This window comes from Loxodonta africana, chromosome 12 (assembly GCF_030014295.1).
Source record: "Loxodonta africana isolate mLoxAfr1 chromosome 12, mLoxAfr1.hap2, whole genome shotgun sequence".
NCBI lineage: Eukaryota > Metazoa > Chordata > Mammalia > Proboscidea > Elephantidae > Loxodonta > Loxodonta africana.
This window is the reverse complement of record NC_087353.1, coordinates 12,069,103-12,085,364: the sequence shown is the minus strand read 5'-3', so window position 1 is coordinate 12,085,364 and position 16,262 is coordinate 12,069,103. Positions and strand designations below refer to the sequence as shown.

General features: G+C 41.6%; 1 protein-coding gene across 8 annotated transcripts in view; it reads left to right on the top strand.

Annotated features, from left to right (window-relative positions):
- EIPR1 (EARP complex and GARP complex interacting protein 1) overlaps window positions 1–16,262 on the top strand; it is a 191,067-nt gene that overhangs the window by 159,340 nt on the left and 15,465 nt on the right. For all 8 annotated transcript variants that reach the window (XM_023550394.2, XM_023550396.2, XM_023550395.2 and 5 more), the window contains one exon: window positions 15,311–15,447. In XM_023550394.2, the coding sequence (XP_023406162.1) occupies window positions 15,311–15,447 (137 nt within the window). The remainder of the gene's footprint in view (window positions 1–15,310; window positions 15,448–16,262) is intronic.

Here is a 16,262-nt window from a genome sequence, read left to right as displayed (position 1 = left end):
TACACGTAGTAACACCGCTTTGAATAAAGAGAATATACTTCAGGGACACACTTTTTTGCTATAAATTTTCTAAAAAAATTTATAGCCAGACGTTAAAAAAGTCGATTGTGACTCACAGCAACCCTATAGGACCGAGTAGAACTGCCACATAGGGTTTCCAAGGAGTGCCTGGTGGATTTGAACTGCTGACCTGTTGGTCAAGAGCAGCTGAGCTCTTAACCACTGTGCCACCAGGGCTTCTTAAAAAAAAAAAGTACTACAGGAGAATCAAATAAACATAAATGGGGGGCTGGTGGGGGAGCATGTAGCGATAGGAAAATCATTAAATGCAACTAAGATAACGTCCAGCGTGCCTGTAAATATATAACGTGTGTTCGTTCTTTGGAGACAAGGAGAAAATAATGGATGGGAGCTGGGTTTAATTTCAGGAATAGTGGGAAGAGGTAGGATCAGCACTCCGCTCAAGCAGATGGTGCTTCTGTTTTCCTGTAGTCCTTAGCACGTGGCCTTTTCGTCACACCTGACCAAAGTGTTGTGTGTAATCTCTGTTTTACTTCCATCTTTCATCTTCTCCAGACTGAATTCCTGAGGGAGGAGATTATGATATTGAGGAAAGAAAAAAAAAAAAAACTTTATTTAGTTTGTTTGGAAGTTTAGAAGTTAAAGTCTAAAACCTGATGGGCTTGATAAAAATGTCAGCTCTACCATTTACTATCATGGTGACCATAGGTAAATTAACTAGCTTTTGAACAGCATTCTCTTCTCTAGAAAACACAAGTACTAATTCCTACATGTTGTGATTGTTGTGGGAATGTTGCAGAAAGTGTTAGTTGTTCACCAGTATCTGTCCTTTCCTCTGTAGCAGTAGAAACCAGAATAATGGCCTTCTTTCCCAGCCCCCTTTGCAGCTTAGTGTGGCCATTTGACTAACTTCTGGCCAAATGGGATATAAGTGGAAGTGGTATGTTTAGCTTTCAGACAGTATCCCTAAATGAGTAGACAATGCCTTCACTTTTTAAGTTCTTGCTTCCGGAATGTGGATGTAATGGCTGGAATCAGAGCAATTATCTCGTGCCTTGAGATGAACTTGAAATGGAAGCCGTTCCAAATACAGCAATTGGATATTAGGAACTTGAGATAATGTATGTTATGCAGCTGTCACAGTGGTATCAGAGGAGGGCTAAACAAATGCTAGCTTTTTTCCTCTTTGCAGCTCACTGTTCCCAGTTCCTAATATTAGTACCCAGCATGTGGTTTAGCTCCTCAACTTAAATAAATAAATGTGTGTAAATCATGAGGTGGGAGGACATTACGGGCTTAGCGTTGCCTAAAATATTTAGTAACCCGTTGTTGTCAAGTCGATTCTGACTCATAGCCACCATATGGTTTCCAAGGAACCGCTGGTGGATTTGAACTGCTGCCCTTTTGGTTAGCAGCCGTGGATCTTAACCACTGCTCTACCAGGGGTCCAGAGTATTTAGTGGATATACTGTATTATGTCCCCGTCAGCAGTGTGTGAGTGAACTAGTTTCTCTACCTCCTTGCTGGCATTTAGTGGCGTCACTGTGTTATATTTTAGCCACCCTGGTAGTTGTGCCCTTAAGAGCTAATGCTGTAGAACATCTTCTCATGTGCTTATATGAATTTGTGTACTTCGTGGTTGAAATATCTGTTCGTGTCTTTTGCCCATTTTCTAACTGGACTGTTACAGTTGTTGAGTTTTCAGAGTTCGTTATATATTCTAAGTACAATTCCTTTGTGTCAGATATGTGGTTTGCAAATATTTTCTTCCATTTTATCACTTGTCTTTCTATCTTCTTCTCAGGGTCTTTCGCAGAGCAAAAGTGTTTAATTTTGTTGGAGTTCAGTTTATCAGCTTTTCCTTCATGGATCATACATTGGCTTTCAGGTCTAAGAATTCTATCCCAAGCCCTGGGTACTGAAGATTTTTTCTCATGTTTTTTACTAAAAAATTTATAGTTTTACATTGAAATCCATGATCTAAATTGAGTTAATTTTTGTTTAAAGTATCTACTTGGTCTTCTTCGACACCACTGCGTAGGGCAGTTGGGACATCTCATTACAGCCAGAAGGAGCAGCTCTAGGCTCCCACTTGGCCTTTGCTGGTGTGGGTGGGAGTGAGGACACAGTTTTTTCTGTGATGTTTGTTTGAAGTAGAGTAGTTACTGTCTAAAATTTTTTTTGTCTTGCCAGGCTCTATCTTTTCTGTTACTCTGGCTAGAGGAAGCAGGATTTTTTTTTTTTTTTTGCTGCACCTGTTGGTATTTTTAGGTTGCTGGCTTCTGTGGCTCCAACTCACAGATATATGAGAAAAAAAAAAAAAATCCCAGAGAACCAACCACCATGTCATCCCTTGTGTCCCAAGGCTCCTAGCTGGTCTGCTTTCTTCTCTGCACCTTTCAGGGCCTTCTTATGTTTGTTTTATATCTAATGTCCATGGATTTTTGTTGTACTTAGAGGGCAGAAGAGGGCCAGTGCGTCTACTTGTCTTCCATGAAGTAGAAGTCCCTGAAGAGGCTTTGTAGGTGATCTGTCCACCTTCCTGATGCCTGAAGGTCATTGATAAGATGAAAACTTTTTCATTGTATAATTGAAGAGAAACGCCTTAACATTGCAAATACCTGAGAAATATGAAGAAAGTGTAAAGTGTTTGAACCTTTCCTGTGGGATAAGGAGTGAGGATAAGGAAAGAAGACAGAGGAAACAGGAAGATATTTCATTGGGATTCCGCATCAAATCTAAAATGTTCCTTACACACATGTAAAAAGGACTTACAAATATTTCTTATGGGATTTAGGTTTAAGTTATACCTATCAGAAGTCAGTCATGCTCCAAGCATACCAGGATGCTTATGGTCAAATTAATTTGGCAAGTATTTATTGAGCTCACTTTGGAGAAGGTATATTGCTTTTTCCAACAAATTGTCATTTCTCAGTAATTTTAGAGTAGTCCATTTAGAGAAAGACAGACCTCGTGATCGTGTGATTTAACCCCCTCATTTGACAAATGAGAAAAATAAAGCTCAAGGAAAGAAAGCTAAGGAACTTTCTGAAGGTGACAGTTTGAGTCTGAGAATAAATGGTTTGGGACTAGAATCAGGTCTCATTTTTTTCCCGTTCGTTCAGCAAATATATCTACTGCAGGCCTACTGTGTGCTTAGTGTGTCCTTTTCCTCCCCAGAACGTGTGGCTCATTGTTTGAATATCTTGGATGATCAGTAATATTTTGTATGTGACTCACCCAACCCAGTGCCGTTGAGTCTTGTATGTGACAGTGAATTTGATTTCCGGACATAGTCAAAACTTATTGGGGGCAAAATCTGTTAAGAAAGATAGTTAGCCAAGCTTTGTAACGCTGGCTTAGTAGAAAACATGTTAAAACTTTATGAAAGCTGGCTTTCTTTGTGACTAATAAAGGGACTTCTCAAAATATTTTGAGCAATGGTTTCATCATTAAAATAAATGTAACCTTTAGAGCCAAGACCTCAGGCATCAGTTACTTGAATGTATATTTTAGGATATCTGTTTTAAAAAAAAAGGCTATGATCCGTAAGAAAATATGAAATAATTTATTAAGATAAACATCTTAATATATAGTGTAATACGAATTGCTGTCGAGTCAATTCAATTCCGACTCCTAGCAACCCTATAGGAGAGTAGAACTGCCCCATAGGGTTTCCAAGAGCGCCTGGTGGAATGGAACTGCCAACCTCTTGGTTAGCAGCCGAACTCTTAACCACTATGCCATCAGGGTTTCCAGTATATAGTGTAATAGCTACTACATACATCTTTTGATTTTGTAAATATGTTGAAGACAGCTAGCTTTTTTGTTTTGTTCTGTTTTGTTTCACTTTCCAGTTAGATCTTGAGAAATAAGAAATCATTAAAAAAAAAAAAAAAATTGACCAGGCATTGGTGTCTACCAACTGAGTATCACAAACACAAGTGAGTGTTTACTTCCCAAGCTTTCAAAAGACTTCTTTCTGGTAATGCAGAATACATCTCACATTTTTAAAACTATATAGAGAGGTTTTCAGCCAGCTCATAATCAGCGGTGTGTTTGGATGCCTGCCATGTCCAGGGCTGTTGGAAGTGTGAAGTGCTGCTGTAGGTTTGGTTGCAGAGAGACGGCCTCTGCTTTTGTGTAATTTGCCCCCTAGTTGTAGGGTCTATACTATATAGATTATGCCTTCAATTTACAAGTCGTATTTTGCTGGAGTAGGCCAGGATGAGCTGGGTCTGGTAGCTCAGGCTAAGACAGGAGAAGAAGACCATGAGACATAAGAGGGAGGCATTTGAATGTTCTGAGTATTCCTGTCATTGAGGCGGCATTGTAAGCTTCAAAATTTAGTTCCATTTCTGCCACTCGTTAATGGTATGATCTAGGGGAGGTTACTTGATCTCTCCAAGTCTCAATTTCCACCTCTAATGGAGAGAGCCCAGGTGGCATAATGGTTAAGAGCTTGGCTGCTAACCAAAAGGTTGGCAGTTCGAATCCACCAGCCTTTCCTTGGAAACCCTATGGGGCAGTTCTGCTCTGTCCTGTAGGGTCACTATGAGTTGGAATCGACTCGACAGCAAAGAGGTTGGGTTTTTTTGTAACAGAGGGATCATAAGACGATTTATGTCACAGGTTGTTGTGAACAGTGGAAATTATGTGAGGAAAGCATCCTCCACAGGCCCTGCACGTGGTGAACACTTGGAACATACTTTTTGTAAGGGGCCCTGGTGGTGCAATGGTTAAAGCACTCAACTGCTAACTGAAAAGTGGGCAGCCACTCCTTGGGAGAAAGATGTCGCAGTCTGCTTCCATATAGATTATAGCCTTGGAAACGCTATGGGGTAGCTCTACTCTGTCCTAAAGGGTCTCTGTGAGTCAGAATCAACTTGATGGCAGCAAATTTGGTTTTTATTTTACATACTTGTTGAACGAATAAATGGAATGTGTTATGGATTGCACTGTCTCCCCTAAAAAGATATGTTGAAGTCCTAGCTCCCACTACATATAAATGTGAACTTGTTTGGAAATGGGGTCTTTGAAAATGTTATGAGTTAAGTTAACATGAGGTCATACTGCAGTATGATTGGTGTTCTTATAAAAGAGAACAGACACAGACAGACGTAGAGGGAAGATGACCATGTAAAGACAAAGGCAGAGATTAAAGTGATCCATAAGTTAGGAACACCAAGGATCTCTGGCCATCACCAGAAGCTAGGAGAGAGACAAAGAACAGATTCTTCCTCAGAGCCCTCAGAAGGAATCAACATGGCTGACACCCTGCTTTCTGGAGGCTAGAACTGTGAGACAATAAATTTCTGTTCTCACGAGCTTCCCAGTTTGTCGTACTTTGTAGCAGCAGCTCTAGGGAATGAATACAGAATGGAATGGCTGGAATATACGGTCTCCAAAACGGGATTTATGTGCGAGGGTCACAGAACAGAAAGGCTACCAGGAGAATCCTATACAGAGGCAAGATTACAGAGGGGGGAAAGGAGATACCAAAAGCGACTCGTGTTTACTTCGTGAGGAAATAGCTGTCTCCAAAGCCAGCAAGTGATAATCACAATTCAAACATGAAGGGTATAGTGTGCTTTCAGCATTGCCATACTCCCAGTTTTTTTAAGCCCTAATTATTCTTTAAAAAAAAATCTTTTTTTCTCTCTTCGAGGAATTGACTATAATTAAACCCATCTTTTCAACGGATCACTAATGTCTAAATTGGTGTGTGTGTGTGATATACACACACACACACACACACACATATCCTGGTCCATCTTTTGTAAAAAAATTTAAATAGGTACCCAGGCACCCATGGCCTTTGTAGTTTTGACTGTGTAGAACCGAGGTCAGGCTTGCATTTATGGGTGTAGAATTTCCTTTTTTTTCCCTCAGGAAACAGAACTTGGATTTTGTTGCAGCAAAAAGGGGGGAGAAAAAAACCAACCAAAAACACACACACCAAAAAAACTCCTTTTATATGTATTTGTCCAATAAATAGAGCCCTTTTTGAAATAAACTAAAAGGTAATACATCTAAAAGCCACATCAAATTCCCTCTTCAAATGCTGACTTGCTTCTTTCTAAATACAGATAGACTTTAGTTTTCCAGGATTCTGCTCTCAAAACCTAGCCAGTTCTTTAGAGTCTGGAATACATATTCAGTGGGAAACAACATCAGTGATAGTGGTTGGGAACCCAGGCCAGCAGCTCTGAGTCTGTGAGTTCAGTGTGAACCACATGCATAGTGCCACACTCAGGTGACCAAAGGGCCTGCCTACCTGTGTGACCGTGTTGCTGGGAGAAATGCATTTGGTATTCTAGCTGGGGGTGGCAGGACCACCTCTCTGCCCTTTCTCCAGGCTCCAGTGTGATCCAGCCCCCACAGTCGGGAAGCAAAACTTCAGCACATTGGTTGTTCAGACAGGTCAGGAGCCATGGCGCCTAGGGTGTCCTGCCAGCATAAGCCTAGTTCTCAGCCAGATTTCTCTTTCTCTCTTTTCCTTTGATGTTTTGAAGACAGAGATGGGCCTTGGGGGCTGTCTTAGTTATCTAGTGCTACTGTCACAGAAATCTCACAAGTGAATGGTTTTAACTGACAAATTTATTCTCTCACAGTCTAGTGGACTAGACGTTCAAATTCAGGGCATCACCTCCAAGGAGAGGCTTTCTCTTTGTTGGCCCTCAGGGAAGGCCCTTGTCATCAATCTTCCTTTGGACTAGGAGCTTCTCCTCACAGGATCCCTGGGTCCAAAGGACGTGCTCTGCCCCTGGTGCTGTTTTCTTAGTGGTACTAGGTCTCCATTTTTCTCTGCTAACTTCTTCTCTATCTCAAAAGAGATTGGCTTAAGATGCAACCTAATCTTGTAGATTGAGTCCTGCCTCATTAACATAACTGCTGTTAATCCCACCTCATTAATATCATAGAGATAGGATTTACATCACATAAGAAAATCATATCAGATGACAAAATGGTAGACAATCACACAATACTGGGAATCATGGCCTAGCCAAGCTGACAGATATTTTGGGGGGACACAATTCAGCCCACGACAGGGCTTTTTTGCCAAATTCCACTTCTACCACTACCATCTTTGGCTTTCAGACCATGGTGGTGATTATCCTTCTCTAGCACTCTGTCTTAACAGCATCATCAAGGACTCAGGTACTTTGCGTCTTTCTGCCCTGCCATCCTCTGCATGTCACTGTTATCTCCATCATGATGGCAAGATGATTGCAGCCGTTCTAGCCATTGCATCTAGACACCTATGACATTCAGCAAAGAAGAAATCAGATTTCTCCATGTATCTCTTTTTGTTTGTAAGGAAGGTCTTTCCCAGAAGTCCCTTTGTCCTATTGCTCAGACATCATAACATGTCCATGGCTAAAAAAGTCATTGGTAAATCAATGAGTCCATCATGATTGGCTTACAACAGTCTTTCAATTCTTGAAGTGGGTAAGGGGCTTACTGTTCATAAGCACGTGGCTACCCAGAACTTTGACCCTGTGGAAGAAGGGTATTAGAATGGGCAGTGGTCATGGCTGTTGAGTAATCAAGCAACTAGCAACTTCTACGTTAATTAGAGGGCATGGATACGTAAGTTGGGACTTGCCTACACTGCATATTTTGTACACTTTAACAGAACAAAACCCTGCTATTTCTTAGCCTTGCTGTTCTCCTTCCAAGAAGACGGTGCTTACTTTTCTCAGCTGGTTCTTTCATTATCATTATTGATTGGCACAAAAACATTAAGAGTCTATTGTATTCAATGTATGTATTCTTGTAGTTATATTCTTCTTCAACAAGATTGGTTACCTTTTCAGCTCTGAGGCTCTTGATTGCAGGAAGTGCAGCTTTTTTGCTTTGGAAATTTTATGTCGAGTCTCTTCTTAAACATGCCCCACATAAACTGCTAAAGATGATGCAAGTTACCTCATTTTGTTCATTAGAAGGTGTATTCTTTTGTTCGTATCCTTGCGTTAGTAACATCTCTTCTGAAAAGGTTCGTGGGATACCTTTAATCATTCCTTTTGGACTGAGAAGCACTGAATATTTCTCTTTAATGCTGAAAAACAGATTACCACGTGCATTGCACCCCGTAGAGTTCCTGCTGAGTTCTGTCTCCATGTCACCAGGAGACAAAAAAAAAAATGTGATTGATTAACTTTACAACCTACACCACGCTGTCTGCCCGGAGTAGACCCTCAAAAATTCATGGTGAAAATTCTTTCAGGTTTTTATTAAAATTTACCTTCCAGAATTTTCTCTGTATCTACAGGCATAAAGTTTTCATTGCCTTGGGAATACATGCATTAGAATGAGCAATGGAGTAGAAGCAGGAGGCAGATCCTATTTTTGCCACTAGCTAGCTGTTTGACCATGGTGAGTCATGTAGTTCTCTGAGTTTTAGTTTTCCCATCTGTGAAGTGAGAGGCTGGAGCAGTTCTTTCCCCTTACCTCTGGTTAGGGCCTTATATTCATTATCTATTGCTGTGTAACAGATTATCCCAACCATGGCTACTTAACATTACTCACATTTACTATCTCATTTTCCGTGGGTCAGGAACCCAAGGTTGGCTTGGCTGGGTCCTCTGCTTCAGAGTCTCCCATGAGACTGCAATCAAGGTGTCAACCAGGGCTGGGATCTCATCTGAAGGCTTGACTGGGAAGGATCTGCTTCCAAACTCATTTGCATGGTTTTGATAGGATTCATTTCCTTTTAGTTTGCTGGACTGAGGGCCTCAGTTCCTAGCTGGCTATTGTCCAGAGGTTGCTTTCAGCTCACTGCCACGTGAGCCTCCACAGCATGGCAGCTTGCTTCATCAAAGCCAGCAAGATGGAAATCAGATTTTATATTCTAGTTATGGAAGTGTCATCCCCTGAACACTGTTTAGAAGCCAGTTACTCAAGGGACAGGGATTACACAAGGCCATGAAGACCAGGGATTCCTGGGGACCGTCTTAGATGCTGCATTTCTAGTGCCTCCAGCTACACCTGTTTTTCAACCCATCTTCCTCACTGCTAGCAAAATAATCTTCCAGAAACTCTGTGTTCTTTATTCTGTTTCACACTCGAGGAAGACCCAGTTGTTCAGCTCCTCTGCCTGACTTTGTCTAGACCACCTTACCTATTCGATTTTGTCTAGTATTCCCAACATGCAAGCCCTATTCAATCAGGTTTATGTATGTTACCTATCTCTCTGCTTTTGTTTTTGCCAGAAATATCTTTACTCCTCAGTTTCACTGATTTACGCTCTGTTTGGCCTTTAAAGCCTGTTTCAAGTCCTGAAGCCTAAAGATACCTCTCTTCAGTTATTCCAACCTGAATATGTTCTACTTTCTTTGTGAAATCTCTGTAAACTTACATTATCATCTGTATCCTGGCTATATTGTTTGTTACCTAATTTTTGTTTTTTCTTTTAATTGGACAATTATTTAATCTCTCAGAGCCTTGGTTTCCTTGTCTGTAAAATGCGGGTATTAATATCTATATTGGGTGATTATTAAAATTATTTTACTAGGATACAAACATAAAATGCTTATCAAAGTGGCACTCAATAATTGATAATTAGTTGTATTAATATTACTAAGTTAAGTATCTTGTTTTTAATTGCCCACATCTGCATCTGCAGCCAGACGTTCAGTGCTGTGAGAGCAGAGACAGTGTCTTATACTTTACTTGTTCTGCATTTACCTTAGCACTTCGCATAGAACTGGGGGCTCAGTGAATCCTTGTTGATCTGATGGATGGTTGATTGGTGGGTCACTAAATAATGAATTAACTTATTGTTTCAAAAATCTAGAATAATCTGTAGCTAAAGTTTAGAATACCTTTTATGCACTGTGGGTTTTGGAAGCAGACAGTGCTTAGTTTTGCTGACTTAACTTTTCTAAGGAGTCCTCATGGAGTTAAAAGTAGGTATAATTTTTTTTTTTATAAATGCATAGAGCTTTGGATGACAAAATAATTCTGTTGAGGATTGAACTTCAGTTACTTTGCTCAAGGTTACGAATCTTTCCCTTTTGAAATGGTTTTGTGGTGTTCTTCCCACACAAGACACAGAATTAGCTTGTCTAGTTCACTCAGTTGGAACTTGTATCATCTATCTTCTGAAAATATGACTTTGTGTTTTTTTATCTATGTGAAGAATTTGACAATTAATGTGTTTAATAGGAAATTAATTAGAAGAGTGAATATTTATTAGCCAGAAAATATATTCAAATACTTTCACATTCTTGCATGCTGATCCTGTGTATTTTTTAGCGTATTTGGTATCATCAATGAATAATCATTAATTTGATGGCTGGGTCTTCAGAAAACTGAAATAGCGTATGCAAAAATTGTCTTTGACTACTTTTTTTTTTCCTGCAAAGGGGCTACTACAAAAGTATTTCTTAGTTCATATTGTCTATGTGGAAATTGAAACATTGAATGTAATTATGAATTGCAAAAGTTAAACCAAAAATTAGCTCACGCTTTATCCTAATAATGTGTATTTTAGAGTCGTTTTTAGTTTTTGAAATAATGTTGCTGATTCTTTTGTGTAGGTAACTGTATTGCAACATTGCCATTGAAAAGATTCATTTTGACCTTACCCCAAATTGGCTTCTAAACATTTTCTTGTGGCTTAGAGTATAGGTCCCGTACTGTTCATTTCCCGCCATTATTTTATTTTTCCAAGCATGTCTTTGTGATCGCAACTCTTTTCTTAGCCTCTTATATGATCACCTGCACGCATGTTCTGCATAATTACCTCCTTGAATTTTACTTAGGAATCAAACCTTCCTTCAATAGAGTTGCCTGTGTTCAAATTCCTTGTGATTTATCCATGCTGTCTTAGTGTTTCTAGGGGCCCAGACCTCCCATGTGCCAACTGGAAATAGCTGCACCCTTGCAACTGAATTTTCATATGCTGCAAAGGCTATGAAAAGAAAGTTGTGAAATCTACGTTGACACTGGAAGTGTGGAAGACACCTATTCATTTTTTTATTAACAGCCCCACCACCACCAGGTCTTCTTCCATGCACATAATTCCTACAAAATCCACTCTGTTCTTTATGACTTCACCCACTTGGCCATGGCTGATCGTCCCTGGGTGGGCACCTGACCCAGGCTGAGCCAGTTGAAGTCCTTCTCCAGGAGAGTCAGCTCTGGCCGTCCTTGGAGGTCTAGTTAGAAGGATGTATAAAGGATGTAAAGCTTACTTTGTTTCACTGTATGTATGTACTAGTCATTAATATATCACGGTATTCAGTGGTTCCTTGGAAACTCTATGGGGCAGTTCAACTCTGTCCTATAGGGTCGCTATGAGTTAGAATCAACTCACTGGCAGTGGGTGTGTTTTTTTTTGGTGGTATTCAATTTGAAGGAGCCCCGATGGTGCAATGGTTGAGTGCTTTTCTGCTAACTGAAAGATTGGTGTTTCGAACTCACCAGCTACTCTGAGGGAGGAAGATGTGGCAGTCTGCTTCTGTAAAGATTACAGCCTCGGAATCCCTATGGGGCAGTTCCACTCTGTCCTATAGGATGGCTATGAGTCAGAATTGACTCGATGGCAGCAAATTTGTTTGTTTTTTTTAATAGAGAAAAGCAGAGATGAGGAATGTAGAAAGAGTCTTTATGGTGTTTGAGTCCCTGGTGCTTATTATCCCTAAAAAGTCCCCCTAAATTTCTGACCTTAGTTTTCCTGAGACACTCCAGGGTTTTTTTATACTAAATTTCATTTTTTGCTCAAGCTACTTCAAACTGGGTTTCTCTGAGAAGCACGCGGGCAGCTGTGGCTTTACGAGTGCTGCAAGAGACCCGGGAAAGAAAGTACAGACTAGAAGTACTGGTTTGTCAAGGGAAGCCTCTCTGCACATCACCTGCAATCTGGGCATCCTTTCCGTTTCCGTAGCCACCTTCTAATTCTCAGCATCCCGCCTGGACTCTTGCTGCAGTCACTGATGACGGGAGTACTCGCCTCCAAGCTCTGCCCCTGCAACTCCAGTTGCTCCACATACAGCTGCAAATCCATCTAACAAAAGCAGGACTCTGGCTGTGTGTCCCTGCCCCACTTAAAAATCTTCAGTGGCTCTCCACTGCCTGCCAACATGTTAATTGCAAACGTTTCAACCTGATCTTCGTGACCACAACCTAACATCGTAGCTGAATGCTAATACTTCTAAGCTAAAGCGGACTGTTGAGCTCTCCTCCTTACACCTTTGCATTGTTCTGGTTTCCATCTTCTGTCCTCAGCCGTACTCACTCCCATTTTTGCCTTTGGGTATTCTGCACATTCCCCAAGGCCTGTCTCAAATGATACTGGCTCCCTGGAATCTTCCCTGTTTTCCCATCAAGTTGAATGTGATCTCGCCTCTGAATCCTCGAAGCACTTGGTACTACTTCTTTCTTTCTACTTTGTGTTCTGTTGATTTATTCCATTTTCTGGCTGCTAACCTAGAGATTGGTGGTTCAAATCCACCAGCCGCTGCTGCAGGAAAAAGATGTGGTGGTCTGTTTCCATAAAGATTACAGCCTTGGAAACCCTGTGGGGAAGTTCTACTCTGTCCAGTAGGGTCGCTGTGAGTCGGAATCAACTCAATGGCAATGGGTTTGGGTCTTCTGGTGTTACCACCATGCCTAGCACGGCGTCTTTCACACAGTAGTAATGCGAATAGATATTTCTTGAGTGGAATAGAAATAACCCCTCAGGTTCTCTTGGAGAGAGGATTAGTGAAGCAGGTTTTTTTTATTATTGTGATAAAAACATATATAGCACAACATTTGCCAATTCAACATGTAAAACAATTATTTTAACTTGGATACTATAAAATGAAAGCCTCCAGCCTTTTTCTCAGAAGTACTTTTGATTTTCCACCACATCATTAGATCGTGCAGAAGACAGGGTAGTGGTGGGGGTGGGTAGCAGAGCTAGGCATTGAGGAGTTGGATGGGGACCCTCGGAGGATTGCCCATGAGCAGGGGAAGGAGCGTGGTAACAGCCATCAGCTTGGAGGGTCATCACTCTCCAAGAGTGACGTGGCGGCATGTCAAAGCTGTGAGGTCTGTGCAGCCTAGACAACACTTCCACTGCTGAACAACGGAAATCCACATTTCCTTCTCACCAGCATATCTGAGAGCTAAACTACTACATCTGGGTTTGGGATGTCTCTCACATTCTTACAGGGTGTGTGTAAGGTAGGCTGGAAACCCAACCAACTAAACTTGTTGCCATCGAGCCAATTCTGACACATAACGAGCCTAGAGGACAGAGTAGAACTGCCCCATAGGGTTTCCAAGGAGCAGCTGGTGGATTTGAACTGTTGACCTTTTGGTTAGCTGTAGCTTTTAACCGCTGTGCCGTCAGGGCTCCAGGGGTGGAAATAGCACAGCCAACTCTTTGGAGAAGGATACATGAGGTTTTAAATGACTCCTGGTGATTCTGACATACCCCATCCCTAACCCCTAATCCACCCGAAACTCACTGCCATTGAGTCAATTCCGACTCCTAGCAACCGCATAGGACAGAGTAGAACTGCCCCGTAGGGTTTCCAAGGAGCTGATGCTGGATTCGAAGTGCCAACCTTTTAGTTAGCAGCCATAGCTCTTAACCACTGCACCACCAGAGCACCTAACAGTGATCCATAATCCTTACTGAATCATACCCAGACCCAATGAGAATTTGTGGAGCCTCTTCCTTAAAAAAAATTAAAAAAGAATAACTGTGTGCATAGCCCTGGCGGCTGAGTGGTTAAGAGCTCAGCTGCTAACCAAGAGGTCAGTGGTTCGAATCCACCAGCAGTTCCTTGGAAACCCTATGAGGCACTTCTACTCTGTCCTGTAGGGTGACTATGAGTGGAATCAACCCAATGGCCACGGGTTTGGTTTGGTTTTTGAAGCAGTCATAGACCAACCCGGGTTCAGAATCACTGTCGTAAGTCTGCTCTGTTAGTGCTGGTTTAGTGAGAACCGGGACATGGCCTTGAGGCTGGCTGAGCACGGTGAGGTAGAGGGAGCATCTTGCACTGTCTGTGGGCAAGAAGAGTAACTCCTGGCTAGTTGCTCCATCCTCTTTGACTTCCCAGCACTACTCTGTAATAGCACTTACCAGGTAGCTCTGTAGTTCACCAGTTTGTTCTTCCTCGAATCTCTGGGTCCTGGCAGTGTACCTGCTTGCGGCAGGCCCTCCATCAATAATGTGGAACGAATGAATAAAGCACCAGGTCCGCAGGACCCGGAGTAGCCACAGGGAATCCCTACTTGCCATGCTAGCTACTCATTTACTTCGTCCCTTCTGGGATTGTTTAATCAGAGCTATGACACTCTTTGGAGCTGGTTGGCTATGTGGCCTCTTCAGTCCCCACCCCTCCCACCCCGCTCCGCCTCAGAAATACTCCAAAGAGTACAGGTGGTTTTAAAGTTAAAATGAATTCAGTGATTGTAGGGTTGTGTGTATTGGGGGCAACTTCACAGCCCTCTCAGAGATAATTGGAGTCATGGTGTGAGGGGGAGCTTAGCAGGGGAGGGATGAATGGGGGGTGGCAGAGAGGCCTAGAACGCCCTCACTTGTCTTTAGAAGTCACTATGTGAATAGATATTTAAAACAAAAATTGCAATAAAAATGTGAGCAAACATGATATGCCTTTGGGCATAAAATCCCAGGCTGGCTGGTAGGTGGGGTGGATGGGGAAACCAGACAGCTTTACTACCAATCTCCCATCCAGAAGTGCCTCCTTTTCAGGTGTCTGTAGGTTTTGATCCTCGAGAGACACTTCCCTGTGGACCTAGGCGAAGTCTTCATTAGTTAGCTCACTGGGCTATTGAGGTTTAATTAACCTCCATGTAAAGTATTCAGAGATCTTCAAAATAAAGAGAGGGTAGGGGATGTGTATTTAAAACAATATTTGATTAAGTAAAATATATTTTTCCTTTTGGTGTTCCAGAATTGATCGTGTGCTTTACTTGCTTTGTCTTTCAGTAAAGCCAGATGTTTGAGTTATTTTGTGTTTTTTTTTTTTTTTTTTAGTTTGAGCAGATTATCTCTAATCATATACTTGCAAGCAAGTCCTGTCTAATAGAGAATCTATTAATATACCTGCTATTTTTTGCTGTGCTCAGTTTTATAGTGTTGTTTTTATCCACCCTCCTCCCCACCCCCAGTAAGGTTCAAACATTTTAGCCTTTTAAGGGAAGAAAACAAAAACAGATCTTCTTAATTCTTTTCAGTAGTATACTGTGAGGACATTTTCTGAGAAGAGTTCAAACTCCTTTTCTTTTCTTCTTCCTTTAAAATGCTTTACCAAATTCCAAGCTGGCCAGTTCAGCATCTTTGGAAGGAAAAGGACAACTGAAGTTCACGTCAGGACGGTGGAGCCCACATCACAACTGCACCCAGGTTGCCACGGCAAACGACACCACCCTCCGAGGGTGGGATACTCGGAGCATGAGGTCAGTGACACTGGAGTGCTCCTTTGAATAGGGAGCCCGAACCCATGTTCTGGATTCTTTCTCCACTCTCTCTCTCTTCCATTTCCTTTCTCGTTGAACAAAACCTGACCACGATAGAGATGATTGTAAGTCAGATGCATTTGGGGCACATGGTTGGTTTGTCTTCATCTTACTTTTGTAGGGCATCGTAAATCTTATTTTGTTTCTTCGGTCCAAATGAAGCCAGCACATCCATTGCTGTGGAACAGTTATACCTCAGTTGATTGTTTAATGTTCCATATTGATAGTCCTTAAATGATAGCAGTTTGTAATGAAAATTGAGATCAGTGCTTTTGCGACACCTCATGATGAGATGGTGACTGTGGAGTGCTCTTAGTCTCTGTGATTAATGACCAGAAGTTGACAACCACAGTCCCTTTGATCCGGTCTCTCTTAGGCAGTTGTCTCCGACAGTTTCTGCGCTTGCAGGATACATGCCTGTTGGGTAATCGTATTTTGTCATTTAAGTAATTATATGCAACAACCAACAATTCTAATGGAACAAATAAGAGCGATTTTTCTGCTCCAGTTGTGATTTTGATAAGCAAAGGAGTGATGGTGTGCGTATCTGTTGTCATGGCAACAGAAGCCTGTGCAAGCTTTTTTAAGATACAGTTTATCCCCTCAGCACACCGTAATTTATCACTAAGCTGAAAAGACGGACGCCTTGTAATAACTTGTGTTGCCTTTAAGGGTGGGGGTACAACTTTAAATTTAACTTCATGGCTCCTCTGAAAACTCAGGGGCTAATAAATAATCAATTGCCATTTCCTTGC